This window comes from Aulonocara sp. 'chitande type north' Nkhata Bay, linkage group LG6 (assembly GCF_057382095.1).
Source record: "Aulonocara sp. 'chitande type north' Nkhata Bay isolate Kocher_YH1m ecotype deep benthic linkage group LG6, A_spYH_male_GT1.1, whole genome shotgun sequence".
Taxonomy (NCBI): Eukaryota; Metazoa; Chordata; class Actinopteri; order Cichliformes; family Cichlidae; genus Aulonocara; species Aulonocara sp. 'chitande type north' Nkhata Bay.
This window is the reverse complement of record NC_141349.1, coordinates 32070723-32098497: the sequence shown is the minus strand read 5'-3', so window position 1 is coordinate 32098497 and position 27775 is coordinate 32070723. Positions and strand designations below refer to the sequence as shown.

The following is a 27775-nucleotide window of genomic DNA, read 5'->3' as shown; positions in this document are numbered from 1 at the left end:
AACAGACTTAAAAACTCCTTTGTCCCACACGCCATCAAACTGTTTAACTCCTCTCTGGAGGGGAGAGGGAGGGGAAACAGGAGGACAAAGGAGGGGGGAACAACTAAGCTGTAGTGCCTCTTCACCTCACTGTACAATACCTTGTGCAATACTTTTTGTAAATAGTCAACAGTGCAATAGACTCAATACTTGAAATGTGCAATTCACTTGTATTTTTATTTTTTATTCCTATTTATTCTATTTATCCCCTTTGTATATTTTATTTATATTTGTCTCTGTATTTATATATGTGTGTGTGTGTGTGTATATATATATATATATATAACAATTCTGTAACTGTAACTTCGGTCGTTGCTGTGCTTTTTGGAAGTCGAATTTCCCAGAGGAACCCACCCGAGGGATTAATAAAGTTCTATCTTATCTTATCTTATCTTATCTTATCTTATCTTATCTAAGCTGTACCTGCAGTTTAACTGTACAAGTGTGTGTAACAGAGGGTAACAAGTACATGTCTGACCAAACCTGACCACTGCAAACAGCCTGACTAGGCTGGTTGCAGTGGGTTCTCTAGCTGTATAGTTTGAAAACTGGCTGATTCTACTGACTGCAAGACAGGCACACGGATACTTATTCAGACACACATAAGCATTAAAATGCTTTTCTTAGTGAGGAAGGGAGCTTTAGGGGGGGTTTTCACAGGAGGAGGTGATCTGTCAGGAATTTCAAGCCCTTGAAGTGTCAGAAATGGAAAGTCTGTGTATATCGATACTGCAAGTGCCCGGACGATCTACAGGAGATGAATATCTATATGCTGCATTAACATCAAATGGAAGACTTTGGATGAAAAGTTTCTGCCTCAAAATACCATTTATTTCACCTGTCAGACTGCAAATGATGTTTCATGTCTGCAGCAACCTGAATTCTGGCATCACCACCAACCACCCAAAGTCAAGTCTTGCTTTTAAAACACTGGTCTTCTAGGTCTGAGAACTGAACCAATATAGACTTGCCGACAGCTCCTTTGGAAGATATAGTAAAAGTTATTTCCCCATTGATCTGTGACGTGGGAATTCTGTCATTATGGTTTAGGTTTTAGTTTTACTATCATTGGTCTTATAAAAAAAAAGAAAGAAAGAAAGAAAGAAAGAAAGAAAGAAAGAAAACAAAACATAATACTGATCTTGTGAATGGATTCATTCATTCAGAAAACAGATGATCAAATTGTTGCTTTTAGGATTTGGCTACATTGTGACATTTGAAAGTCGCTACTATGAGAGGACACAGTATACTTTGGTTTATTCTTTGGTTACACTTATGCCCCAGTCATCACATCCAGTTTTAAAATGCCACAAAGTATCTATTGTGAACAAAACCAAAATGAAAAATGATTAAAAATAGATCCTACTGTGTTTTCCATGTTTCAGAACCATAATATATAACAAAAATAATTTGTTTTTCAAAAAAAGCAGGAATTGTATATTAGAAGAACAGAAAACAATGAATTGTAATAACATAAATAATAACATAAAATAACATCCATCCATCCATCTTCATCCGCTTTATCCGAGGCCGGGTCGCGGGAGCAGCAGCCTAAGCAGAGAGGCCCAGACCTCCCTCTCCCCAGCCACCTCCTCCAGTTTATCCGGGGGAACACCAAGGCGTTCCCAGGCCAGGCGAGAGATATAATCTCTCCAGCGTGTCCTGGGTCTGCCCCGGGGCCTCCTCCCGGTGGGACATGCCCGGAACACCTCACCCAGGTGTTTTTAATAACATAAAAAAGCTGACCAGGGCCTTTTGTGATCTATTTTTAATTTGATTGTGTGCCAAATATTTTCAGTGGCTGACTGGTCTAGACTGCAGCAGCCGGTTTATTTTTTACCAAAGAGACATGCTGTTGTAAAAGGTTCAGTCCTGCTATAATAGGCAAGGCCTTTGCTCAAACTTGGCCTTCCAGTCATTTGGATGGTACCACATACTGATCCAAAATGTATTTATATTTCCATATCTTAGCAACAATGTGGATCACATATAAAATTAGGACATACATAGTTATCACAAAACACTATATTTTATTTTATTTTTTTAGAAACACAGTTGCATATCAAAATATGATGTCAGCTATATCTTGTATAAGTATGAAAATGGTGGCAATCATATCTTACATTAGATTATATTTTGGAATCAGTGCACAGCCAGACCTCATCAAACATTTCATTTAAACCAATCAGACCGAATCAAAGGCAAGGAACAGGGTTTTAGTGGATAAAAAATGCCACGGGGTTAAAGACACTGGGAATTGGGTCAGTATTAAATTGAAAAGTCACACAACACACAATGAAAGACTGGGGAATTTATATGGCAAGTAGCAGGACCTTGAGTCAGAGTTTTCCTTTTAAAAGAATCAGCATTACAAACATTTGAGACGAAGTAGCTAAAAAAAATTATTTTAATGTAACCCTTTAAAGCAGTTTTGCGTAACTATATTTAAATCCCTGTAGAACCGGAACCACGTAAGCTAGCGCAATAATTTACTTTTTGCATATGAAACCGGAGGAGTTGTACTTACATCTTATGCCATCAGCTTGTCCTTGGTCACGGTTTCCTTCCACACATAGCTTTGCAAATACTGCATAAAAAGCGCTAGCAGGAACAAAAACATAATATTCCAGAAACACGCTTTGCTGATCCGATCAGCTGTTTGTAACACTTCCCACATTGAAACAGACATCAGCGCAAATGATGGCATGTCCGCCATTACCTGCCCGAAACTGGAAGTGACGTCATTTTCGCGGAAAATGTAGTTTTTTACTTGTAGGCCTTAAAAGCCAATGCTGGTGTTTTTATAAGTCATGTTTGACTTTATGCTTTTCTGAATAGTTGCTGGGATGCTTAGAACTCCAATTGCACTACTTAAAATAGTTTATTTTGATGCACATGCTGTTTTCTTTGCAAATTTGCATCATAGGATTGTTTTTCATTTTTTCCTGCAGTATATAAAAATTGGTGTATCTCAGAAATAAAACTATGAAGACACTCAAAATAAATTTCCTGCTGTTGTAAGCTATTTATTGCAATTTTTTTGCATTTAAAGTTTTGAGGGATAAACCTCTTAAATTTCTCCAAGTAGAAATATACGTAAAAAAAACCAAAAACGATTTTCAATTATTTTGTAGTTTATTGCACTTTTTTTGCAATTCATCTCGTTACTGTGGACTTAATGCATACATATTATTATAATATGGGCTATAACAGTTGTATTGATGTATAGCAACTTGAAATGCTCCCTAAAATGGAACTATAGCATGTAAAAATATAAAGTAAGCTCTGACGGCCTTGGTTCTATGGTAGGTCTTAAAGGGTTAATAATATTGTTTTTTCTTTTTTAGATATTACATTGATGTTGACCTCCCTACACTGGTCAACCACAGAAAGATAAATATGACATCCAGACCAGAAAATAAATTCAAAAAGCATATTTATCTTTATGTATTAACTTATTGCTTTATGGGTATAGTTTCCCACAGCTTTTCATTCATGACCTTTTTAGTGAGTCCCCTGAAACATGCTATATAGACTACATGTCATGGTCCTGAGTCTGAGGACTCAGTGTTTTGTGTTTCCTTATGCTTTTGTTCATTCCGAGTGTGTATTCTGTTGTGATTTTGCCATTTGTTAGGTTTCTGTTCTTTGCCTGCCTGCTCCCACTTCTCTGTGTTCCCTCTGTCTGTCCATGGTGTTATTGTGTCTGCTCATGAGTCTGCCTGTCATGTTCAGTGTCCTGTCTGATTCTCTGTGTCTGTTAGTTTCCTGTTTTATTCTGAAAGTTCATGTCTCATGTCAGTGTGTTCAGTTTTACCTCTCCCCTGTCTCATTAGCCTTATTGCTCCCACTGTGTCTCCCTCCTGTGGCCCATTCCCTGATTACTCCCCGTGTATTTAAGCCCTGTGTTTTCCTGTGCTCTCTGTCGCGTCGTCTGTTTAACGCCGTGTCCGTCTGCATCATTCTGTGTAACCTGGTGTTTAGTCTGCGTCTCTCCGCCATCTTTCATTGTGTATTTTGTTCCTCCCCCTGTGCGTGTTTGGTTTAAGTTGAGTTCTTTAGTTTTCCCCAGTTTAGGTTGGTTTACTCCCCGCTCTGCTCCTCCTGTTTTTGTCCCCTTATCACCTCTGCAAATAAATATTCACTCGCACCCCAGTCAGTGCCTGCATCTTGGATCCTTTACTCAATTCACCACACGACTGCTGTGCAGCCGTGACAGTACGACGCGACCACAAGATGGATCCAGCGGCCCTGACCGGGGAGAGCGACCTCACACGGGCTCTACACCTGGTGGACTGGGTAACCCACACCTCCAATGCACGAGCGAAGGTTGTGGGGATAAATGCCGTTGAAGCAATCCTGGCCGGAAATCCCTATCTCCACCAGGTCCGGGGATTTACAGACTTACTCGCTGAGCTGCATAAAGCCCGGGAAGCGGTGCAAGCTCGGGAAGTAGCGGATTGCGCCCAGCAACAATGGACTACGACCGCCACAAAGCATCCGTCTCAGAGTCACCCACCGGAGGTTTCACGGCCCGACCCCCCAGAGGTTTTTCCCTGCCTGTCGGAGCCGTCAACGGTTGGGAGGAAACATTTGCACCACCGGCGCTTCACCCCACAGCCGGATTCAGGGACTCCTGTGCGACCAGCTGTGGTGAGTTTTAAGGACGCTGGTGCTTCTGGGACTGTGTTTTCTGGGGCTGTTCATAGTGAAAGTAGAGACCGTACACGGCGTTTACCTACCTTCGTGGTAACTGACCTCTCACAAGTTGGCATTTTCAAAACATCCATAACAGTAACTGACTGTGTGTCATCCACTCCACCACCAACTCCAGTCTCACTTCAACCAGTACATCAGCCTTTAGCCAGTTCATTAGCCCAGCCTGCATCTATGCCATTAGCCCGATCACCCGTTCCCTCCATACTGGAGGCTGTGTCTGTGCCACCCATTTTGAATCCCGTTCCTAGCACCCATTTTAAGCGGAGAGACAAACCCATTAAAACCACTCTAGTTTCTCAGAAACTGGCTAATTTAGAGACTGTTACTCGCCCCAGGGCCTCCCCAGAGGCTGGGTCTCAGCCCCCAGCAGACTCGGGACCCCTGGCGGTTAAGAAGCCAGCTGGGGACGGCACCCGGCCGTCGCTGCCTGAGCAGACTCAATGCTCTGTGCAGCTGCCGTCTGCCATGTGTTTGCCAGAGGCCCGTGCGCCTGCTGGTTCTGTTGCGTCCCTGCCAGAGGCCCGCGCGCCTGCTGGTTCTGTTGCGTCCCTGCCAGAGGCCCGCGCGCCTGCTGGTTCTGTTGCGTCCCTGCCAGAGGCCCGAGTGCCTGCTGGTTCTGTTGCGTCCCTGCCAGAGGCCCGAGTGCCTGCTGGTTCTGTTGCGTCCCTGCCAGAGGCCCGAGTGCCTGCTGGTTCTGTTGCGTCCCTGCCAGAGGCCCGCGCGCCTGCTGGTTCTGTTGCGTCCCTGCCAGAGGCCCGAGTGCCTGCTGGTTCTGTTGCGTCCCTGCCAGAGGCCCGAGTGCCTGCTGGTTCTGTTGCGTCCCTGCCAGAGGCCCGCGTGCCTGCTGGTTCTGTTGCGTCCCTGCCAGAGGCCCGAGTGCCTGCTGGTTCTGTTGCGTCCCTGCCAGAGGCCCGCGTGCCTGCTGGTTCTGTTGCGTCCCTGCCAGAGGCCCGTGTGCCTGCTGGTTCTGTTCTGTGTGTGCCAGGGGCTCCAGTGCCCACTGGGTCTGAGACTGTTTTTGCTGGGGGGCCCGAGGAGCCCGTCCAGCCTTCTGCCTCGTCAGCTGGGGGGCCCGAGGAGCCCGTCCAGCCATCAGCTGCAGTCTCATCACCAGCTGCAGTCTCATCACCAGCTGCAGTCTCATCACCCTCGCCTGCTGCGGCCTCAGAGTCTTCGGCCTCGCCTGGTCCGGTTTCAGCATCTGCTTTGGCTTCATCCTCGTCGCCTGGTCCAGCGTCTGCTTTGGCTTCATCCGGTCCAGCCTCTGCATCCTCGTCTGGTCCAGCCTCTGCATCCTCGTCTGGTCCAGCCTCCGCTTCATCCTCGCCTGGTCCAGCCTCCGCTTCATCCTCGTCTGGTCCAGCCTCCGCTTCATCCTCGTCTGGTCCAGCCTCCGCTTCATCCTCGCCTGGTCCAGCTTCTGCTTCAGCGTCCTCATCAGCTTCGTCTGGTCCAGCCTCCGCCTCCGCCTCGTCTGGTCCAGCCTCCGCTTCGCCTGGGGCTGCAGGGGCCACGCAGCCTTCAGGTCCCCTACTACCACCTCCACATCGTCGGTCATCTGCCAGGCCGCTTGTTGGGCATCTCCGCCACCGTGGACGCCCTCCTGAACGCCCTCCTGAACGCCGCCACTACCTTCCACGTGGCCGGCCTCCGGACTTGTTTCCACGCCGCTGTTGCCGTCCGCACGGTCAGCCCCCAGAGCTGTTTCCACGCCGCTGTTGCCGTCTGCACGGTCGGCCCCCAGAACTGTTTCCACACCACTGCCTACTGCGTGGCCGGCCTCCGGACCTGCCCCACTGCCGCTGCCTTTCACACGGTCGGCCCCCGGAACTGAACTGTTTTGGCCTCCGGGTCGGCCCCCTGACCTTGTCCGTCTGGGCCTTTTCGGACTGTGTCCCTCCGTCCTGGACCCCCACCGCCCACCCTGGTCGGGTCGTTTTCTGTTTTTTGCTTCGTGGGGGGTTTTTTTTGGTTTTGGTCCGTTTTTGTGTTTCTGTTGGGCTGTCTGGTGCCAGCCCTTGAGGGGGGGGGTACTGTCATGGTCCTGAGTCTGAGGACTCAGTGTTTTGTGTTTCCTTATGCTTTTGTTCATTCCGAGTGTGTATTCTATTGTGATTTTGCCATTTGTTAGGTTTCTGTTCTTTGCCTGCCTGCTCCCACTTCTCTGTGTTCCCTCTGTCTGTCCATGGTGTTATTGTGTCTGCTCATGAGTCTGCCTGTCATGTTCAGTGTCCTGTCTGATTCTCTGTGTCTGTTAGTTTCCTGTTTTATTCTGAAAGTTCATGTCTCATGTCAGTGTGTTCAGTTTTACCTCTCCCCTGTCTCGTTAGCCTTATTGCTCCCAGCTGTGTCTCCCTCCTGTGGCCCATTCCCTGATTACTGCCCGTGTATTTAAGCCCTGTGTTTTCCTGTGCTCTCTGTCGCGTCGTCTGTTTAACTCCGTGTCCGTCTGCATCATTCTGTGTAACCTGGTGTTTAGTCTACGTCTCTCCGCCATCTTTCATTGTGTATTTTGTTCCTCCCCCTGTGCGTGTTTGGTTTAAGTTGAGTTCTTTAGTTTTCCCCAGTTTAGGTTGGTTTACTCCCCGCTCTGCTCCTCCTGTTTTTGTCCCCTTATCACATCTGCAAATAAATATTCACTCGCACCCCAGTCAGTGCCTGCATCTTGGATCCTTTACTCAATTCACCACACGACTGCTGTGCAGCCGTGACACTACATGTCCTTTGAGTTCTGTATTCTGTAGGACATTCACTAATTCAATAAGAGCTTGGAAAGATGATATAGTCAAGACAAAAGCCCAAAGAGCCCGGCTCTCAGCCTCAGTGAAACACGCCAATGGAAACAGATAGCATTCGGTTTGCAAAACAGAAAGCAGTGGAATGTATTTAGGAATTCAAGTACAAACAATGCCTTAGAGAAATGATCCGGTTTGGAGGTTGTTTAAAGAGAAAATCTTGTATGTCTTTGGTGTATGTCTTACCCACAGTTAGCTGACCAGTCAGTTGTCCCTGTTCATTCCGAGCATTGACAGTCACATTTCTGTCTGACTGGAGGATCAGTGGACTGTCCTATAAAGAAGAGGAGAGAGAGATGACTAAAATAACATCAAAATGTAGATTTATTGGACTCTCACAAACATAACCACGAATACCAAAATAGCTTCATAGTTTTCATTTACACCTATTTACTTTACTTTCTGTCTGTGCCTTGTAGGCTCTTGCTTCACTGGACACCTTTCAACCAACCAGCCAGTACTGTCATAACTTGTATCAACCTCCACAGTTCACTCTTGACTCCCTCTCCTCTCTGCCAGCACCGGATCCTTTGCACTCAATTTACATAATCCATTCAAAATGGCATCCATCTGTGATTGTGTTTGCTTGTGTTGAATTGTGTGTATGTCTGCGAAAAGCCAATTATTCTCAACCTAAATGATATAAATACAGCTGTGACCCTGACCTCTGCTTTCCTCTTTTAAAGTCTGACTGGGACAACTTTGGTTTACATTGAGTGGATATGTGTTGCAATGAATGCAAACCTGATGTCTGCCATTTTTATTGGCTTACAAAAACAATCTAACATCGCTCTCTCTCTGGGTCCTTCTCTCAGAGCTACCTCGGCTGTCGCTCCCAGCCCTTCCCAGTCTGCTGACTCTTCCCACTTATATACTTAACCAAGTTTCCACCTCTTTCATTACATCTCTGCACTTGCATCATTTTCTTTTTTTATTCTCTTCCTCTGCCCTGCGTCTCTCACTCTTACCCTTTAAATTGCTTATTTGTTTTGGCTGCTTGAAATGAATAGCTCACAGGTGACCCAATTTCTCTGTTGATTTCCCCAAATTAATATCTTGCTGCATTCTGGTCTGAATTCCAAATGAGTATTGTGTTAAAATTGGAAAGTCGTTGATCCGTTGAAATGGGGGGGGGGCCCTTTCCATCCTCTTCTGACTGAATCTCCCTCATTCACCCACCCATTCTCTGTCGTGCTATTTGTTATGGATGGATATTTATTGTTCTGCTTATGCAAGTGAAGACCAAATTCCTAATATGGCACACCTGTCTGTGTTCTATTTTAGAGCATCAGGGGCTCCTGGGAGTCACGAATGCAAACATGAACATAAGTGTTATGGGTACACAAAGTTATGAACAGACACACACACACACACATACAACAGCCTTACACGTACACAAGACAACATGTGGCAAACAACGTTTGCGTATGACTGTACACCTCACATACACACTTTGATAAATGCACATTCTAGATATGAACACATGCAAACATTAACACCTGAAAGGGCACTTAGGTGCAGTTCAAAGCACTCAAGCTTGTGTGCATGTGTACGCAGAAACACATAATCCACTCATACAGACTCGGGTAACAAATTTGCTAAACAACAAATGAGTGCTCCACTCAGTTTATTGTGCAATGCGTCTCTCTTCTATTTCCTAACACATGTACGCTGGATTAATTATTTTCAACGGGGCGTGTGATAGGCTTCACTGTATTATCTTTCCACTCTGTTAAAAGCGAAGGGTGCTTTGAAAACTATGACAGATGTAATATGCCTTGAATCATTCCAGCTCAATGGGCGGTGTGGACGAACATGCCTGGTCTTATTGTGTTAGCGCAGGACTCTGTCATTTTAAAGCGCAACCATTGATGGGAAGTCTTATTCTATTAAATGCATATATAATCTATGGATATAAAGTTTCCAAATAATGACTACGTGTTAAACAGTTGCTAACGTCGTTATACGACAGCTGAATGTTGCCCACGATGTATGAAAAAGTAACAATACTGTCTTCTCCTTCTTGATGAGAAAATTGTCAGCTCCCCCTAAAAGACATTAGCAGTAATCAAAGACTGAAAATCAAAAGCTTTTCGTCACTTGCATTCCTAATTCTATTAAAATAAGATCTTTTATTCACTCATTTGACACACAATACCCCAGTGTGCAGCCTTTATTATCTCTGTAGAAAATAAAGGCAACATTTTTACAATGTATTATCTACCCATAGCGCCCACTGTACTAGTTCAGAGCATGTTCCTACCATCTGAAGAACGCTCTATAGACGCAGTCTTCAGATAATTAAGGGCCCAGGGCAGCTGCTTTATAAATACTCAACCTGCTGTTACTGTTTGCTTCCCTTAAAGCTACTAAGAGAGTGCTGCAGATCAAGTTTAAGAAAAACCTCAGTTTCAGCAATCATAGTTCATATTTAGTATGAATACTAATTGAGTTACCATTTGGTGATGTTCAGCTTTGCCTATTGCCCAAAACCTATGCCACAAAAGCACACAAACAGCAAACAATAAGAGTTGTTTGTCTCTTTGCTAGCAGTGACACCTAACACTGATCAAACTAGCTCCAATTTACCCAGAACAAGAAAGCACCACTAGTAGCCTGAACAGTATAAAGGACAATTATATGCAAAAACTGGCTCCTTTAAATATGAGCTAGGCCTCTAGCAATAAACAAATAAATAAATAATTTTAGTCTTGTTTGCATGGAAAAATACACACATTTATCCTGAGATAAATTTTGTTCTTTTCACACTTTGCAAGTTACCACGGAGTTACACACGCACACACATATACACACATATAAAACTAGTGCTTTTAAAACAAAATTTTAGGGGGGAAAAAGTTTACAATGAAACAATAATAAGTAACAAACTTTATTTTAGTGAAGTAAATTAGCTATGGTTGTCAGATTGTGCTTTTAAAATTTAAAGACATTGTTGCGGTCCGCTAATTTATTAGAGGACACATTTTGGTTGGAGCAACACTGAACCCTTACACCAGGGTAGCAAGAAAAAGGTATAAATAAAAGGAAAAACAAATGTATACAATGTGTATCGTATCAAATGCATAGAAAACAAATCCACCAGTACTAGTGCAAAGGTATAGCGTGGAAATATCCATACATATCTCACATATGCTTTGTGTTGTTCATCCATTATTGTCCCTCTGGTTTTGTTGTTAACGTCTCACTCATAAATCTCATCGAATAATGCAAACTATGCACTGAGGAACAAATACAGTCACAAGCACCATACTCTCTCTTGCGAGCTGACACAACATACACCACTGCACCATTAAGTTAATAGTTAAATTTTTGCTTTGATTATGGATACAGGCATAGGGCTGCCAGCCTGAGGTAGCCAATGTAATTAGTCAGGTAATAATAAGCTGTAGACGGGTGGCTCATCATCACAGCCTCCAGCCCCCAGTACAGATGGGTCCTAAAAGCAGCTCTCAGCTCTCCTGTTTCATTGGTATGTCACTGACTGCCTGACTAGTCTGGTCAGGACACATGGTTCAAAAGTGATTTTTATTTAGTTATTACTCCAGCTTTCAACTCTCCTATCTGTCTCTCATGATTGGTCTCACAAGCGGTCTAACTTCATACATTAGCTGTTTCGATAGTAATATAGTCAAGCCTCATACAAGATGCATTTGACTGATTCATCTTTGCCGTCAGCATCATAACAGCTTTTAGCTCTCCTGACTGTCGTGCTGATTGCTTGTCTCACTAACAGACTGACTCTAAATGGCTATGGATGTAAGCTGAACAAGCAACACTTCTGGCTGTCATGCTAATAAAAAAGCTTTAATCTCTCTGGTCTCTGGTCAGCTCGATTCTCATGTTTGTCTCTCCGACTATGCAAGTGACTGCTTCTTCTGCAATATCCCCTCAAACTCAAACCTTTAGGAATTGTTACTTTTTGAATGTGATGCAACATATGAGGAAACTCATTTATGGAAAACTGAGATCTCAATATAGTAGAATGATTATGTTTAGTCTGCTGTGTTTTTATGTCTCTCTATTGATACGTGTGGAACCTTTTCATTATAAATGTCCTCTAAAGCTCTGTTGTTGATGCGGTTAAAATTACAAAGTTGTTTTAATTTATCAGTTAAGTCAAGTATATAGTAAATCGTTCAGGGCTAAATACAATACTAATCAAACACTGTATGATAAAATGCCTGTGGGGGTTTCCCAATTCCTCTTTCAACCTTAATTCAGTTATCTAGCATAGACTATTAAATAAGTAATGTGCTTGGTGGCATGCAGTGCTAATGTGGTGTTTTCTGTTCCCACAGCCAGAGACAATAAACTAGCAGTGCCCTTGTGTGTATGGGTATTTGGACTGAATATGTTCAAGCTTCTTAATGTCCATTCATAAGCCTTATCATCTATTTAACTGGTCACCAGTGTTCGTTACAAGACTTTTATCTACAGATGTGAGATCTGTGTAAATCTCAAGACAAGAATGAGATTGAATTGATTAAAAATTAGCAGTTCGTCCTTTTCTACTAAGTAGCCAGAATGGTGACTATAGAGCTCAAGAGATAGGTTATGTAAGTAAAAACCTCATTCATATTCTCTATTTGGATTTTGATAATCCACCACAATCTTGTATCCATCCAAAGAAAACTTGCTATTAGCTATGAGAGTGATTAAGTCAGGAATGGAGCACTGTACCACACTGATGACTAGGATATACTATTAATATTATGATACGGATTAAATCTGAGAAAGTTAGAAGTCCTTTGGGGAATCTGGGAATTGCAATGCATTATGGGATGAGCAGTTCCTTCACTGTCAAAAGGAATGACATTTTTTAAAGCAAATTTCTTCATTGCTTTTATTGACCTCATAGATAGTTGTCTCATTTACATGAGAATTTTCTGAAATGTCCATGAGGAGAATCAATGGGAAATTAACTTTCGTGACTCCAGCTCAGTCACTATTGAAGTTTTCGGGTCAAGAAGTGTATAGCATTCTACTCACATCTGATTCACCGTTATCATACCCTCCTTGTACTCAGAGCAATGCATCTACTGTGAATGCACTAATGCACTTAAAATAGCAAGTGCAGAAGTATACCAAATGAAACACAGCAACTGTGTCACCAGGTTTCATTGTAAGACTAGCCTGCACAAAGCAGGTAATTACTCACCACAGAGAGACAAAGAAAAATTAAGAAAATGTGAGAAAGCCTGAAGGGCCTCAAGAACACTGAGGGCAGAGGGTGGGACAAAGAGGTACGGGTACAGAGGGACAAGAGGTGTACGCAGGGACCTCCCGGCTCCAGGGTTGCAGAGTGATAAATCTTACAAAGAGCAACGAGAGAAAAAGAAGAGTGGGAGAAAGATAGAGATGGGAGGCAGAGTAGGGTAAACCACAGAGCATCTGTTTTAGAGATAGAGACACCAAATAGATCTATAAACTGAAGTCGCTACGTCAGCCCTCTGCTTTCTGCTTCTTCATGATAATGTATGGTGCTTAAGCGACCAGTCAACAAAGTCACACAGCTCAAGGAAAATAAATGCCAGCTGAGAAAGAAATACTTCAAGATACTAAAGTTAGATGTACCACTTTTTACAATACTGCATTACAAACTGGAGCTTTCTTAAAAGAAATAGTGATTATAATGTTTATTTTATTTACTCTTTTTGCTCTCCACATTGGTCTGTATAACTGTATGTCCTCACAAGCAAGGCATTTATAATAAAGTATGCCATTTATATTGAAACATTAACAGGCTTTGAGAACCTAATTCAGACATCTCATTTAGGGAGACACGCAGAACATCCATATCAGTAGTAACAAATGTGTTTGGCTACATCATGGCCATATAAGTAAATTCTCCCTCAAGTCCTGTGTCCTGTGGAATGCTTGAGGACAGGAAAAGAGAAAAGATAAGTGCAGAGGATAGAGGTAGTGAGGAGAGCAGAGAAGATAAAGTTGCAATGCTCCATTTACCATGAAATATTCTCCTGTGGTTCAAATACTTGAGGTGAAAGAGAAATAAGTTTACTCTGTACAAGTTTTTGTTTGTAAAAGTATGCAGGTGACGGTGACTGCTGTTTGCCCGAGTCAATATGTGGAAGAAGTGCACAGTGTGTGTGCAATGTGTGAGACAATATATTTTATATTCTGTCCATGAATATTTCTAAATGCATATGTTGTGTTTGCTTGCATGCATTTCTGCCTGCCTACACAGACGTGTTGGTGCTCATAGATTATTGATCAGGGTCAGTTTCTTAGACCTTCAGCGGCACACACAGATACACACTTAAACACGGACTTGCGGTTTCTGAATACTTTTTACTGAAAACAATATAATATGGCTACTTCCTGATTTGACTTTTTACTCTTAAAGGACTCGTACTTTGGTAGTTTCCAATACCTGGGTTTAAGCTTGGTTCTGCAGAGTCATAGATTCTGCACAGCAATCTCAGGAATGAAACTGTATTAAAAAATTAATTGAAGATTTCATACCAATCATTATATCTATTTCATTCCTCTGGTATCCGTCTTTCCTCTTGTGGTTTCCTTTCTGTCCCTGTTCAACTCAATTCTCCAAGGGATCATAACAGATCCCTTTTCATTTGTGCTAAACCCATGGATGTGTGTGTGTGTGTGTGTGTGTGTGTGTGTGTGTGTGAGTTCTGCTTTATATATATGTGTGCGTGTGTGAGAGAGACAGAGAGAGAGCAAGCGAGAGAGTCCATTTTTTTTTTCTTTAATGGCCACACAGACGCTTCTGTTTAACCCCGTCACCCCTGCAAAGTCAGGACAATCCATTCCATCAAAGCCAGACAGGATCAGGTAGCAGCTACCAGAAATAAATACTTACATCTCTGGTCTATGGTTAGCCTACAGGCGGCAGGTTTACTGCTAATGTATATCAGTTATCATTGCTGGTTTATCCTTTGCCTCAAGGTTATCCATTTCGAGCCTAATGCGCAAACAATAAATTGCACATAACTGAACCTCATGTGGAAATAAGTAATAGCACCACCGCTGTCTGTAGCCGGATAGTTTTGTTTTTCCGGTCACTGATGTATGCAGTCAGAGAATGAAATTATAATAATATAAATCCATCTGTTCCAAAGTGACCAGTGAGTTAAATGTCTTTCACTTTACCCTCAGTACTTACTTTTATCCTGCTCAACGCCACAATCCTATAGTAATAACCACTGAATAATGTATGCTAGGCCTTTCCTACTTACCGTAGAGAAGCAGTGTTGGAAGGATATGGCTGCTTCAAATTTAATACTCTGATTCACTGGGGGCTTGAGGCTGGTGGGAATTTTCATGTTCCTATTTTCTATAAAGACCCAAGCCTTTTAAACAGTACAAGAAAAATGCTGTCCAATTCTTTGTCCGCTTAGAAAAGCTTTGAAGAAGGAATCAGGCAGAATTTCCAAGATGTTTCAGAACTTTTTTTTCCAATGAACCAAAGTTTTAGAGTGTTTATCTTATAGGATTTGTATAATTTATTCTGTGCCAAAAACCAATTAAGTGTAACAATTAGCTCTTTGGCTGCAAAATGATAAGTCACTAAGCTTGTTTAGCCGTGCAAATTCCATGCAATTTTATCACTCTTTGCATGAAGACAATCAAGCAAGGAAAATAATTGTTTTTTCAAACCCCATCTCTAACATCCTTTAGTGGGGCAACCTTTGTGCTTGCATTTCGTTTCCAAACTGAGGCTTTAATCAGAGCTCCTCTGGGCTTTTTAGCTCATTTTCTAGCAGTTCAGTATATCTTGTGGTTTGTTAGTGTCTCATTGCTGTGACAGGGATTTCCTGATGTTGGCCTCTCCTCAGAGCTCTGAGCCATGTGATGAAATCCCCAGTCGAGTTGCTGCCTTCATAATTACTGGGAATGGTTTACAAGGGTGGGACATAAGAGAGATGAAGTGGATTCTCTTGATGGCAAAACATTGAATAAAATGGGACATGGGAATGGTTTACAGAGATGAGAGGAGAGTGTGAGAGCGACAAGTGGGAATTTACATACTGAGGAGAAATAAGAGATGACAACGACAAAAAGGACAGAATATAGTTCCAACCCGTGGACTAAAAAAAAGAAACCTGTTGGAAATCATTTATTTTTTAGTAACATGCACTGAATACAATGTTTCATTATGTGTCACATCACGTTCATGCTAATTCCTGCCTGCCATCTAAGTACCACAGAGATGCAAGAGTGACTTGGACTTAATTTGTTCATAATAACTGCCTCCTTACAGGTAAGTGCAAATTACAGTTGACTTGATCCAGAGGACATGAGGAGTCACTCAATAGTTTAATGAATATAAAATGATTCTGGATTAAAAACATAATCTGATTATTATAACAAGTTGCAAAATTAAATATAATGTATAGCATTGCTAACCTTCAGAGTACACAGTACTCAGTTTTATTCTATTTTATTCACTCATTCATGAAAACCATCTCCTTGCAACATATGCTGTTAAAACATATCAAACCTGTGGATGTTGTGATTATTTTTTTCATTTATTTTTGACAAACTGCAATTGGAGTAGATAGTAAGCTACTATTTGCATTTCAGCATTGGCTAACAGCGCTATGCTATCTATTGCTTTTTAAAAATTTTTATCAGTGCACCATAAAAAAAATACAAATACAGTACAACATTGTGCTGCTTTTGTCATGATCCAGGTCTTTGACGTGGCATTTTGATTTTTGGAGGGCTTTTTTATCATTTAAGTTCATGCTCTGTATAATACTGTTCTGAGTTCAGTATTTCCTAGTGCTTCAAGAACTATAGTTCTAGTTCTTGGTTTCTTGTTTGACGATGTTGGTTCCCTTTCATGTCCTAGTCTCATCTCTGTGTTTTTCCCTCTGTCTGTGTCAAGTTCATTTCCTGTTTTATTTTGATGACAAATTATCTCTTGTGCTTAGTATTCAGTTGTACTTCCTGTGTAAATGATGGGATATTAAAGAAATTCAGTAACAATGACCCAAAGGTAAGAAAGCCGAAATAGGACAAACGGAATAAAGGATACATACAAAGACACATTTCTTTTGTCTGTCTTTTTTATTTTCTTCTTACTGTTCTCCAACTTTAGCTGTTCTCTCATCACTTAATTTTAAAGTTGTCTAGTGACAAGCTTCAGCTTATTTATTCCTTTGATATACACTCAACAAAAATATAAACGCAACACCTTTGTTACTGCTCCCATTCCCCATGGGATGGACGTAGAGACCTAGAATTCATTCCAGATACACAATATAACCATCCCTCCCAAACAGTGGTCACAAATCAGTCCAAATGTGTGGTAGTGGGCACATCTGCTATATTGAGATAATCCATCCCACCTCACAGGTGTGCCACATCAGGATGCTGATCTGAGATCATGAGTAGTGCACAGGTGTACCTCAGACTGCCCACAACAAAAGGCCACCCTGGAATGTGCAGTTTTTTGCGCTATTGGGGGTCTGGGGACCCAGAACCGGTCAGTATCTGGTGTGACCACCATTTGCCTCATGCAGTGCAACACATCGTCGCATGGAGTCTATCAGATTGTCAATTGTGGCCTGTGGAATGTTGGTCCACTCCACTTCAATGGCTGTGCGAGGTTGTTGGATATTCGTGGGAACTGGTACACGCTGTCGTATACGCCGGTCAAGCACATCCCGAACATGCTCAATGGGTGACATGTCCGGTGAGTATGCTGGCCATGCAAGAACTGGGACATTCTCAGCTGCCATCTGCCCTGAACAATGTGAACCATGATTCATCCGTGAAGCGCACACCTCTCCAACGTGCCAGACGCCATCGAATGTGAGCATTTGCCCACACAAGTCTGTTACGGCGACGAGCTGGAGTCAGGTCAAGACCCCGATGAGGACGACGGGCATGCAGTTGAGCGTCCCTGAGACAGTTTCTGACAGTTTGTGCAGAAATTGTTTGGTTGTGCAAACCAATTGTTCCAGCAGCTGGCTGGGTGGCTGGTCTCAGACGATCTTGGAGGTGAACCTGCTGGATGTGGAGGTCCTGGGCTGGTGTGGTTACACGAGGTCTGCGGTTGTGAGGCCGGTTGGATGTGCTGCCATATTCTCTGAAACGCCTGTGGAGACGGCTTATGGTTGAGAAATGAACATTCAATGCACGGGCGACAGATCTGGTTGACATTCCTGCTGTCAGCATGCCAATTGCACGCTCCCTCATTGCTTGTGGCATCTGTGGCATTTTGCTGTGAGACAAAACTGCACATTCCAGGGTGGCCTTTTGTTGTGGGCAGTCTGAGGTACACCTGTGCACTACTCATGATCTCAGATCAGCATCCTGATGTGGCACACCTGTGAGGTGGGATGGATTATCTCAATATAGCAGATGTGCCCACTACCACACATTTGGACTGATTTGTGACCACTGTTTGGGAGGGATGGTTATATTGTGTATCTGGAATGAATTCTAGGTCTCTACGTCCATCCCATGGGGAATGGGAGCAGTAACAAAGGTGTTGCGTTTATATTTTTGTTGAGTGTATATTGCCTTGATCTCTATGTAATGTTTAGCCCTTACTTTTAATTCCCTTTGTTGTGTTACTTTGTTTCTAGTCTTTATTTTCTTTACACCGTGACTCTGCATTCACTACTCTTTGACATCTAAACAGAATTTTTTTAAAAAAAAATAAGGAACTGAATAATTTTAAGTGCATCAGAGGTTGTACATAACTTCCATGTGGGTGGATAGATGGATGGATGGATGGATGGATGGGTGGGTGGATAGATAAGACTGCATGAAATCCAGTCCTAACAGATGACGTTGTCCCTCTCTATCTCTCTCTCTAGTTTAAGTCTTTGCTCTCTTTATATTAGGACTGCCTATAAGTTTTTGGTTTATATAGTTTTACTCTACAGCATATCACACACAGTAATCTGGGTCTTTATCTTCCTGGAGATCTAACCAGCAGTTGTCCTGTATGTCTTAACAACTGTTTATGCATTACCGTTTATCAGGACAAGCAGTGGGTACTTAGTCAAACCAAAAAATAGACATCAATTAAAATACACCAAAGTAAACTGATCCCTCTCCTTTCAGCTCAAACAGTGCTCTGTCATAAAGCTTTTTGCTTGTTTGCATCCATTCCTATTTTTGCATGAAGCACGCTTGCTTTGGATCCCACTGGAAACCGTAGCGTGTCTCCATTTCACAAGTTTGTCAGTCCCACATTAACAATGACTAGAACCTTCCAGCAGCTTTTTAAGGGTGCCTGTACATGTGTATTGTGGATAAAACCCAGGTCTTTGGCCGGAGACTGATGCTAGACAGGGTGTAGTTGGCTCTGCTTTCACAGCTCTTAGATTAGCTAGGAGCGGTGCCCTGTGTGGAAGCAGAGCTACAACTAGCAAACAGATAAACTTCTGTGATTTATCATTGTAACAGAAATTTTCTCTTATTGACCACCAACATATTTGTAGAGAAGGAGGAGAGCAGTGTGAAAATCTTTTTAATAATACCTTTAGCACGTTAGGAATGAAAACCTTGATGATGCAGAGGAGATAGCGCATCAAGTTTAATAAAACAGGCAACAGGAACAGGCAAGCCAACGCTTTCATACTAGTGTCTCTGAGAAATCATATTATGTTTACCAGTTGCTTTGTCAACACCCCACCTGGATTTTGATACGTTATGTTTGCCAATAATAGTTAATGTGTAGTCAAGTGTTTTCAAGTAATTCTCTGTCAAAGAAATGATTCAGTGATCATGGACTTAGAGGGTTTTAGGGTAAAAATATGACAATAAACAATATTGTAACATTGTTTATTGAAGAAAATAAAAAATAAATGAAACACACACACACACACACACACACACACACACACACACACACAGTGAATTTCACTGAATTCAATTTCCAAGTGTCTCATATTTGGCCCTTGGATTAAAGTTTAAGGGCATTTTCATTTATTATCCTGTGTGTTGTAATTTCAGAATTCAGGTTTGTAGCATATGGAACAATCCTCTGGCTAAGCTATGAATCGCCAGTTTAATTACAGACAATTTATTGTTGGCTGGAATACTGAATTTCCCAAACGCCATCTTTAGAGCCTCATACTCCTAGAATTTTTCCATTGTTTTGCTATGATAATTGGCTTTCCTGTTTTACAGTTCTGCCAAGTTCCAACATCTTAAGGGAAAACAGGCTCTTCAGTTATCACCTCAGTTGTACCAGTTTGGCATTTGAGTACAGCACAGGGATTGTCTTAGTAGCAGATCTATTGCTGTGTTACTGCGCTGGCTCCAGATCTGTTTGTCTGTCTGTCTGTCTATCTGTCTGTCTATCAGTCTGTCTGTCTGTCTGTCTATCAGTCTGTCTGTCTGTCCATCTACGTCTTCATTCCTTAATTAAATTAAAAATTAAATCTAAAGTAGCTTAAATTACCTTAAGAAATCTATCTAAGCACTGAGGTCGGTAGAGTCGAAAAGAAAGACTGCAGCTATTCTGGGGATTGGATTAGACCTGCTTCAAATGAGACATATATGGTTGGCCATAACTTTTCCCCATTCAGTGTGCAATTCTGTTATATCTATTTGATTATGTATGTATTCAGTCTTTTCTGAAAGGTTGTCTGAAGTTCCTCAGAATGTTTACATTTTTTATGTATATACTTTGCTAAAAGCACAAACAAGAAATTGTTGACAGCATCGATTCTACACGTTAAGAATTTTTGGGGCAATATGGAAAGATCACATAAGAAATGAATAGTAGATAACACCAGCTTAGATAAATAACTTGGCGAACAGACTTCAGGAAAACTGCACACATACTCCCTCATCTAACAAATCTTTGTACTGGAGAATTGCAACAAACCAACAATCCCTAAAACAACAAAACAGCAAAAAGAAGTTTTACTGCTTTGAAGGCAGGGAAAAGACACACCAGAGTCTAAATATGGCCTGGCCTGTATTTGTATAGCGCTTTTACTAGTCCCTAAGGACCCCAAAGCGCTTTACACAGCCAGTCATCCACCCATTCACACACACATTGACACTTAAATATCTTGAATGTATTTATTTTCTTGAATTACTCACTAGACCTTAAGCATTAACTGCTGTCCCTTCAGTTTACATTAAGGTTTCTGCCCATGCATTTGTATTACTCATCCTGAGGCTGTTTTTTATCATGACAGGAAATTTGCCACCTGTAATAAGTTCTTAGCAAAATATTATTAACTTTATTCCCCTTCTTGCACATAGAAATAAAGCATGCTACTATAGTGGTTTTAAGATTAAATGGGTCTGCCCAGGACAGGACAGGACTTTGCTATAGGCAGCTCATGACCTATTTAGCTACGGAATAAAGGCGTCACAGTGGTGTATAATAAGTATAGCTTACATAGCTTGCATGAATGATATTTACTTCTGTGTAAAAGCAAAACCAGACCTGCAGAGAACTTGCCTAATGTGAACACATCGTTGAATTTCATGGAACAATATTCAGTTTGATTATGATGAGTATGCAGATTCACTGGTGGACAATTGGCTATTCTGCACGAGTGAGACAAAAGTTTTTATTTATTTTTGTGTTGTTTTGCTGGGAAACTGGGTCACAATTGTAACGTCAATGAATTCCAACTGACTAGAGCTGCCTATGCTCCAGTGCAGAGCAGAAAGCTGCCTTTCAAGCCAGTGGGTGGGGGAATTGTGCCCATTTTAAACTGAAAACACAGGTATTTGGTCGAATATTAGCTTCTGGAAATTTGTGTGCTTCAGTAATAGCTGCCTGCCACTTCAGCTAAGTTAGCACATACTGTTGTACTCACATTAATGTTACATACACACACATGCAGCCATAGTACAATATGTAATTTGGGATGATCCACATTGTACCAGTGATCTGCACACTGGTAATTAAATTGAATCTGTGTGTCTTCTTACTGCAAGATTGTGTGTGTATGTGAGTGTGAGTGTGTGTTTAATGTCATAGGGCCAGAGAAGTGTAATGCCACACTCCTAGTTAATTAATTCAAATGTCCACCCTTAATTAATTTCACACGGTGGAGTGTTCCCATGGAAACAATGTGTGAAAACATAATACCTGTAGGTTCCAAGGTGTGTGCTTGGGTGTGCGTAAACACAATGACTGTCAGTTAGGTATATTTTAACAGTGGTAGGCCAGAGAGTAATTTTAGCACAAGCACATCAAAATAGAAAATATGAATGAATGGTAGTTGAGTGTATAGGCAGATATGTCTGTATACATGTGGAAGTGTGTGTAAATGGAGTTTTTTATGAAGACTAAATTTCATACTTATTGTATATATACTTTAAAAAGTGTGTATATATGTATGTGCTGAATGATAACTGGCTAAGCAGAATCTATAACATATTTTAAAGAAGACGTAAGGGAGTGGATATTGCTAACAGGATTTGGCCATACCAAACCAACCGCTTTACTTAAAAGTGACCATGCTGTATTCATGCCACATGAAGTTAAATTCCTCTCATGACAGATTATGCAGTCTACATGACCTGGTGATTACACTCAACACATGCTTTAAAACACTTCAGTAAACGGGCACTCCGTGGTTGAGAATGAAACATCTCTATCTTGGCTGTCCCTTTACCTAATATAGGCCCTCATTTTCCACTGATGCTATCATTGAAAATAGCTATGGGCTAAAAGATAAATTTGACTGTACAAAGCTATCTGCTCGCCTGATCACTATGCCAATTACTACTCAGAAACCAAGATTGGAGGGTATTCAAAGTTGAAAATACAGAGAAATATCAGCTCTTCATGCTTTAAAGTGAAGCATTGCGATTCTTCTTTTTGCATAAATTATGGCTGCCATAATATATCTGAGGTCATGGTTGTTACTGAAGGATAGAAAAAGCACAGTGCTAAATGGGGCTAACTTTAGATTTAGGTAATGAAATCGAAAATAAAACAGCACTCAAGAAGATGCCCGGCCAGCTATGAATGACCCTGAGTGTGTGTAGTTCACTAAATCAGATGTTAACTGGAGTGCTGGCACAGAGTTGATAGCCTTGTGCTCAATAGTTACTACTGTCTTTATGCCAGCAATGCAGCAATTATGGATGTCGAGGGATGTGCTGCCTTGAGCCAGGACTGGTTATAAGGAAATGAGTTGTTCAAGAGAAGGTATTGCTTTTTCAACATTAGCACTAGAGTTAGCATGTTGAGTCAGATTTAGAAAGGAAAGGCTTAGGAAAATATCCCAGTCTTATTTTCTCCTTTTTACATTGTGTCAAGGTTTCAATAATATAGGCCAATATTATTACACTAATCTCCTTAGCAGGCTTTTTTTAAAATTAAATTATATTCATCCTTGCAGTTTTCGTGGCTATGAAAGTGCAGTAGAGCTCAGTACTCTGCACACAAATTAAAAGTTCTATGCTGAGTTAGTTTAATTCACTTTGATGTTGTCCATATAAATATGTAGGATAAAGCATTTGGATGCTACAACACCATCTTGTTGGCTAATGCAGGGTTTTTGGTTTGCTGCCAAAGGCAGAGGTACAACTTGACAAGAAACTTGGAAGAGTATTTTGATGGACTTTAGGTCAAGCGATTTTTATTTTAATGACAGCATTATTAAAATTCTTAGATTTAACATGGTATGGCATGATGTGCCCTTTCTCTTCAGTCAAGTTTTGTGATGAGGGGATTTGTTGTGGCTTTTAGATGATGTGACCTCTGAGACAGCAGCTTGAGGGAGGAATTGAATGGTCTTTAAGATAAGATAAGATAAGATAAGATAAGATAAGATAAGATAAGATAAGATAACCTTTATTAGTCCCACACGTGGGAAATTTGTTTTGTCACAGCAGGAAGTGGACAGTGCAAAAGTTATGACGCAAAAATTAGAATACAATAAGAATAAATACAGTACACAGCTGTACAGAATAGAATAAAATAATATACTATATACAGTAGAATAAAATAGAATAAAAATATACAATAAGATAAAAATAGAATACGAATGCTATATACAACTGAGTAAAAATACAACGATGCCAGAAAAGATTATTGCACTTAGTGTTATTGCACATGTGTGGATGTGTGTGTTTGTTCAGTTAAAGTCTTTGTTGTGGAGTCTGACAGCAGTGGGGAGGAAAGACCTGCGAAATCTCTCCGTCCCACACCGTGGGTGCCGCAGTCTCCCACTGAAGGAGCTGCTCAGTGCTGTCACAGTCTGCTGCATGGGGTGGGAGACGTTGTCCAACAGGGATGACAGCTTAGCCGCCATTCTCCTGTCACTCACCACCTCCACTGGGTCCAGAGGGCATCCTAGAACAGAGCTGGCCCTTCGGATCACCCTGTTCAGTCTCTTCCTGAGACTTTAAGAGCAAGGGATTAATATTCTCATTCATTTTGTCTCGTTTCCTCTCTCGTCTCTAGGGCCAATGTGACTTTCATTCTTCTGACATTCTAAAAAATGCTATTAAATGTTAATGGAGTCTATTTTTACATGGGTCATGACCACATCTGGGACACACATATGTATCAGAGACTTATACAATGGACACACAGGAATTTGGACATTTGCGCAGACAGGACAGACACAAACATAGAATCGAATATAAGAGCACATCTTGCAGTGACTCTATGCCGGTTAACACGGGGCTTGCCTCACAGTTTGAGAGCGACTGTTCTAGCCTAACAAAATTTAAGGACCTTGTAAAGTTAGTCAAATATGTTCTGAATTTTTAAAAAAAAATATATTGCTATTGCTATGCTGTGCATAATGAAATACTGACAGTGTCTAATATCCCTTAAATTGCATCAGTCTCTCTCTGCTGTGCACTTTCAATGACCCACATCACAAACAATTCAAATACAATATTTCTAGCTATTGTACTTGACAGTGTGTCCAATTTTTATCATGTTTTATTTTATTCATTTACTCATTTCAATGAAAGGTGACCCTTTGATGGAACGACAATGAACAAAGATAAATAGCGCTGTAGACATAAAAGCATGCCGAGCTCTATCCCAAATAAAATAGCATAATGAAAAACTATAAAGAAACCAACCTACACCATGTGCTTCAGGTGATTGCAATTAAAATCAAGTGTACTTGACAGCTGAGCTTTGAAACATTTTCTTAATTATAAACAAAAGATGTAAACACAAAAACAAAGGAATAGAACTTTACATGCATTTATTCTTCTGAGAAAGTTGTGAGCCTGAGCTCTCGTAAGTCACATGCTATCAACGTCAAGCAAAACCGTGTGATACCAGCCACAGTGCAACAGTTCCACAGCAACAGCCTCAGAATCATAGTTTATACTAAGGTCTGCATCCGTTCAGTTATATTTATCTGAGACTGTTTACAATGCTGCAAAGTCAAAATCAATAGGTCCTGCCAAGACAGGAACAGCCTAATGCTCCATTAGAACTCTCTGCTATTCAATTACAGCACCAGAGTTGGAGAAGTTTCAGCTAGCTCAGGTCCCCAGAGGAGAACCACAGAGAAAGTATGAGGCAGAAAGAAGGAGTAATAAATCTAAAACTGACAAACAGCAAAAAATAAAGTTATGGCACCCATCCCCTGTATGTTTCAGCATTCCTTGAAGCTGCAGTACAGGACATGGAAGACTGGAGTTCTTTAATGATTGCTGCTTTGAACTTTTTTGTTGTCATTTTATATCATCGTTCCTATTTTTCAATCTCACACATCTCTTTTCCAGTTCTTTTGTTTTTTTAATAGGTTTTGCTCCATATGACATGACTGTTCCTACATCTTACCTAACTCCTTTTACATATAGATCTCCACTGTGTGTGCAGGTTTTTTTTTTTTCCTTCCCAGGAAGTGAAGCCCTATCCAGGCAGTCTACTACATCTAACTATGCCTGTCTCTGGGGAGCTAGCATCAGTACAGGATTGAGAGAGAAATACAGACCAAGAACCGACGTAGCAAGAAGGGTACAGTGGCAGAGAGAAAGAAATGTCATAGACAGGGGGAAGAGAGAGAAAGGCCTAATAAAAGGGAACAGAGGCACATAAAAGAAAAGCTGAATCAAAAAGAGAGGGACAGCAAGAACAGAATAAATTAAGTTTTCTGTGTGCCTCCCGTGGTGGTGATAGGTCCTCATGGGGTCCCTGTGGGGACAATTATAGGACCTACTGGCAAGAGTCAGTGTTTGAGTGTGTATGTGAACGGATGCAGTCATGTATCTGTGTGTCACTAGAGAAAGATCTTTGTGGATGTAAAATAGAAAGAGTGAAATACAGAAGGACTAAAAGTTGAAAAACACCAAAACACCATGAAGCACCCCCGAAAGCTACTTTTAACATCATCCCAAAGCCTTTGACTTTTAGTCTAATAAACACCGAGTTTTAGATTCAGGAGGGAAGTAAAAGGACATTTTGTACTTTAAATTTGCTCAGCTATTAAAGCTAGGATATTTTTTGCTAATATGATTGTGCTCCAGATGCTGAAACAGATTAATGGTATTACCTTTGATTAGTAAAACTGTTTTTTTCCACAGGTTTTACATTTAATTTCTTTTTGCTCAATGTCGTTGTGGCGGGTTGTGGTTTGTGGCTCAGCTGCAGGGGAGGAGGAGGCTGACACACACCTGAGCTCCATCAGTTGATCATGTCTCCCCTATGAACGATGTGCCAGGACCTGAGCTGTGGTTGTGTGTGTGACTGACACACACCCATACCCGACCGAGTGTTGGAAAAAACCACAAACAAATAAAACGTGTAGTAACATGCGAACTGTGTGTGCGGGTCCTCATTCATGTCACACTCATCTTTGCAAAATGTGTTCAAATATGTTGCATTTTTGTTTAGTATAAGCTGTTTGACTTGTGGTTTAGGCTCAGTGCTTTTTTTCATATTGCTTCCGTGACACAAGCTGGATGGGGTGGAGTCACATGACAACATATCCACTGAGGAAAACATTAACAAAGAAAACAGAAGTACTTAGATTAGTCAGATCACATAGATTACTAATTCTGAATGTTGGGTTTAATTAATTTTTGATTAATTGCTCAGCATAAATTAAGTGGAAGCAGCAAATGAAGTGTCCTACACTATGCAGCTCTACACTGTCAGAATGCATACAAACTAATGTGTCTGGTGTCTTCCAAGCATGGCTGGCACCTGGATTAACCATTAATCTGTTACGGGCCTCATTCTGTGCCCACACAGCCTTTATATGTACTGGGTACACCATACAAGTATGCTGGGAAGTACTCAAACACTGGGAATGTGTGCTGATGGTTTAGGTGTACTCTAGGTGTTATTTTCTTCCTCATTTGTTCTTCTGGTTTATGATCATGACCTGCAATTGTGCACGTGCACATACACCCCCCACACACACAAACAGCATAACTTCCAACTGTTTCTCCCCCAAAATCTCTGAGCACATCATTAAAACCTGGCTTAAAAACAAATCTAAATAAGTTTGCCGAAAGGTTTATTTTGCCAAATTTGTGAGCAATGCTGATTTATCTGACCTCACACTCAGCCTACACAGTAATCTATTTACCTGTAAGGCAGGTGTAACAAAAATACACTGTCCTTACATTTGTCCTTCCCAATAAAAATGTGAAACACAATCAGAGGTCTACAAACAACATGCCAAAAATTGCAATTCATGTTGGGATGTTAAACTTGGCATAGTTAGATCTGGTATTTTCAGTCTTTCTGAAGTTGTTCTTTATACCTGCATGTGTCTCTTTGCCTCCCTCTCACTTCTTTACTTCACTGTGACCTCCTTTCCCTCTTTTTTCTATTCCTTCCCTTCCTCTCTCAGCGATTATGTTTCTCTTTCTTGCACTCAGCTTATACAACCCACCCCCCCAATCTACTTTCTCCCCATGTCTCTCTTTCTGTTAGTGTGTGGTTTATATGCAGTTTTCTGTATTTAGCTCTCACTTGGAGTCACAATGTTCCATTTACTGCTCTGACAATGCACTGCTGGGGGATGGCCTCGATTATGCAAAATGTTTGTGTGTAAAGATGTGATGTTTTGAGCAAGGCATAATTGTGTGGGAGGGATGTCATCTTCATCCTTTTCCTCTGTTCTTTTACATTTCTTTATATCATATATTTTTTTCTAAAATTGAAAAAGCTATTAAACTTTTCATATTTGCAGTATTTATTTACTTTTGTGGATTATCAAACTGTCTTTTGGACACCAAACACTTGTGTTGAAAATTGGGCTCATATTATGGGAACAAACCGTTTAGTG

General features: G+C 41.3%; 1 protein-coding gene across 2 annotated transcripts in view; it reads right to left on the bottom strand.

Moving 5' to 3' along the window:
* LOC147328148 (zeta-sarcoglycan-like) overlaps window positions 1-27775 on the bottom strand; it is a 393854-nt gene that overhangs the window by 89539 nt on the left and 276540 nt on the right. For both annotated transcript variants that reach the window (XM_086296321.1, XM_086296320.1), the window contains one exon: window positions 7740-7827. In XM_086296321.1, the coding sequence (XP_086152447.1) occupies window positions 7740-7827 (88 nt within the window). The remainder of the gene's footprint in view (window positions 1-7739; window positions 7828-27775) is intronic.